The sequence below is a fragment of the Benincasa hispida genome, chromosome 3 (genome assembly GCF_027475165.1).
Source record: "Benincasa hispida cultivar pf3 chromosome 3, pf3_genome.v1.1, whole genome shotgun sequence".
Taxonomy (NCBI): domain Eukaryota; kingdom Viridiplantae; phylum Streptophyta; class Magnoliopsida; order Cucurbitales; family Cucurbitaceae; genus Benincasa; species Benincasa hispida.
In genome coordinates this window covers 35,378,841-35,382,177 of record NC_143480.1, presented here as the reverse complement: position 1 = coordinate 35,382,177, position 3,337 = coordinate 35,378,841, and the positions used below count along the sequence as shown (strand labels likewise).

The window sequence follows — 3,337 nt, the reverse complement described above, 5'->3', positions numbered from 1 at the left end:
AAATTATGCCCTTCTTATAGTTAAGAGATATAAATAGATAAAACCCGAAAATTAATAAACTAAACTTGTAATTTGACTTCTTTATTTTAATTGCTCTCATAGAGAGAATAAGAGAGAGTAAGAGTGAGTGCTCTCGAGCACAGGAGAGCAAAACTCCAACTCTCCGTCATTAAAAGAATGGTCATAAACCACATCAAAAGTCAATGAAAATGAAAGTGTCATGTAATCATCAAAATTTTTAAAAACAAACAAATTAAAATAATTTCATTGCATTTAGGTATGGACCCAAAATGCTTCTTCAAGTAAAATCCAAAGAATCAAGTTAACCATTAAAAAACAAACAAATCAACAATTAAAAGGTAGATACACATGAAAATGGAAAGTCCCCAAAAGATCAATGTTTAGGTTGAAATCTTGGTTTGTTTCATTATATCATCAATCAATAATCTAATATTAAGCTGAGAAGAGCCACCCTCTTCCCAAGCATTATTTGCCATAACCCCAAATTCTCTTGCTTTCTTCCTTCTTTCCTCAGCTTCATCTCCTTTCCCCATTACCCTTTCAATTCCTTCCCTAACATCTTCTTTCTTTACCTCTATTATTATCCCCTCCTCCTCCTCTTCTTCTTCTTCTTTTTGATCTTCTTGTTCTTCTTCTTTCATTTTCATCACTGGATTTTTTGCACCAACTTTCACAGCTATATCCAAAACATCAGCCACTAATTTCTCATTCAAGAATTGGTCTGAAAATAGAGGCCAAGTGAGCATTGGCAAGCCAGCAGATATGGCTTCAAGGACTGAGTTCCAACCACAGTGAGTGAGGAATCCCCCAATAGCAAAGTGTGATAATATCAAAAGTTGTGGAGCCCAATCTCTTATGACAAGGCCTCTTGTTTTGATTCTCTCTTCAAAATTCTCTTCTTCAATCCATTTTTGTAGCTTGTTTGAGGCTCTTACTACCCATATAAATGGCCTTTTTGATGATTCTAATCCCAATCCTAGCTCTATTAGTTGTGGAGTTTTCAAGTTGTGTAGACTTCCAAGACATACATACAACACTGAATTTGGGTCTTGCAAGTCTAGCCACTTCATCACTTTATCATTGTTGTTATTGTTGTCCTGCCCCTCCTTTGTTGAGCCTTTGCCTGTTGAAATTAAAATTTTACTTAAAAGTGTTTCAAAAGATAAGATGATATATATATATATAATTTCCTTCATATTTTCATGTTTTTTTAGGGTTTAATTTAACAAAAATGTATGGAAGTGAGGTGGTTTGAACTTCTAACCACTTAGACATGCATATTGTCATGTGTTATTCAAGGGTTAGTAATTTACATTTGTCTATTTTAAATGGTACTAACCACTCTAAGTTGACCTAATGAGATCGGTTGTTTATATTAGTATGAGATTTTTTGGATGGTTCCAAAAATAAAAGTTATTAGGGCTATTATACCCAAAGTGAGATGAGATGATTCATTAATTCAAAGAATGATCGCTAACATCGAAGTATATTGTCTCAGGGTTGCTTAAATGGATAAATCTCATAGATATCGCTATATCCTCTATTCAAAGAAGACAAATGAAGTCTCGATATTCTGAAAGTTCAGAATAATTTAGCTCTTACAGAAATTAATGAAAAGGGGAATACTTTATAAGAAATGATGGTCAATCTATTGTCTCAAACCATAGATATTTCAATAGTTCATAAAACAAGTACCAAATCAATCAAGGATATTAAAAAAAAAATTATCCTTATAAGAAGAGTTTTTGTTGAACTTATTGCAATATATAAAAAGAAAAATAAAAATAGAACAAACAATAATTATAATTTACTTGTTTCAGAAAAATATCTTATCCCCTAGAAGTAGCATAGAGTTTAGAATTCTAATTTATTTCAATTGATATCCATAGAAATACATCATACCATTTGTGTGCATATTATGGAGTAATACATATCATTTAAACTAACTAGTAGCTACCTAGCAACTTCATATTTAAAACTAAATAAATATATGTAGTAATGAATATAATTAATATGAATTAGTACCTCTTTGAGCTTTGTCCACATAGTGTTTATTACAAGAAGAAACTGGTCCAACACACCAAACTCTATTTCCTCTGACCTTCTTCTTCAAATGTGTAACATAAGAACCTTCCAGTTCCTCAAAGCTATTAACAATCATTCCATAAGCCTTCTTCTCAGCCTCACCAATTTGCTCCAAGAACTTCATCATCCCACCACTCAAAACCCCCTGAATGGGCAATTGAGCCTTGGTAGTAAACTCTATCCTATGCTCCAACCCAAAAACCTCAATAGACTCATCAATATTTTCCGACCCTGATCCAGACCCAAACGCTGTCATGACATTGGTCATAACGACATTGGCGAAACACGAGCCGCCGGAGAAGGAGATCCAAGGGACCCCAATGTGGGAAGCAATGTGGAGGGTCCATGGAAGGCAAATGTCAGAGATAATGCAAGAGGGCTTTGGGGAAAGGGATTGGCAAAGGGAGAGGGCTTGGGAGTGGAAATCATGGGCAATAGAAGAGAAGAAAGAGAGGGATTGGTTTAAGGAAGTGAGTTGGTCAAAAGTTTTGTGGGAAATGGGAAGAGAAGGATGGAGAAGAGCAATATGGATTTGGGGATAATGGGAGATTTGGAGGTGAGATGCATTTTGAGGAGTTGTCAAAATGGTGATCTGAATTGTAATGGAAAGGGGTGCGGCTTGGTTAACTAAGAGCTTGGCAATGTATAGCATTGGAATGCTGTGGCCTTGTGCCATTAAAGGGAACAAAACGAAATGAAGATGATGAACATTTGAAGAAGCCATTTGGATTTTTTTTGCTGCTTTGTGTTTTGTGAGACTGAGAATGCATTATTTGAGGAAATTGGAAACTATATTATAGATTTTTTTTTAGTCTCCGAAAATATCTATGATATCTACCCTACAAACAATATCTAGAGACCACAAAAAGAGAAAGAGGTGTATCTTAACCGAATTTTTTTTTATGCAACCCAACTTTATCACGGGTTTGGGCAAAGATTATCCACGATAATAAATACTATTTCAAAATTCCTATTGGGCAACACAACTTTCTTTTTTTCTAGTGGAAAATTACGTTACTTCTTCTTCTTCTTTCTTTTTTTCTAGTGGAAAATTACGTTAGATTTTTATTCCTACAACTACAAGTGGTGGTATAGAAATTTTAATTTTTAACTCCAAAGAAATGCGTATATGTGGATCGAGCTATCTTTTACAAAAAAATTTGATCAAATTGCAGACTGGATCGAGCTATCTTTTACAAAAAAATTTGATCAAATTGCAGACGAAAAAAAA

At 34.1% G+C, this 3,337-nt stretch overlaps 1 protein-coding gene across 1 annotated transcript; it reads right to left on the bottom strand.

Moving 5' to 3' along the window:
• Positions 1-235: 235 nt before the first annotated feature.
• LOC120072704 (UDP-glycosyltransferase 73C4-like) lies at positions 236-3,028 on the bottom strand. The gene is made up of 2 exons (XM_039025163.2): positions 2,047-3,028; positions 236-1,144 (listed from the first exon to the last, which is right to left on the bottom strand). The coding sequence occupies exons 1-2, from the start codon at positions 2,828-2,830 to the stop codon at positions 402-404; spliced, it is 1,527 nt and encodes a 508-aa protein (XP_038881091.1). The 5' UTR covers positions 2,831-3,028; the 3' UTR covers positions 236-401.
• Between the last annotated feature and the right edge of the window lie 309 nt (positions 3,029-3,337).

What these genes read in the sequence shown, in the direction of transcription:
- LOC120072704 (XM_039025163.2), bottom strand. Translation starts at nt 2,830, where the DNA reads ATGGCTTCTTCAAATGTTCATCATCTTCATTTCGTTTTGTTCCCTTTA. An exon ending in TGTGGACAAAGCTCAAAGAG is followed by an intron (nt 1,145 to 2,046) that starts GTACTAATTCAT and finishes TAATTTCAACAG; the next exon opens with GCAAAGGCTCAACAAAGGAG.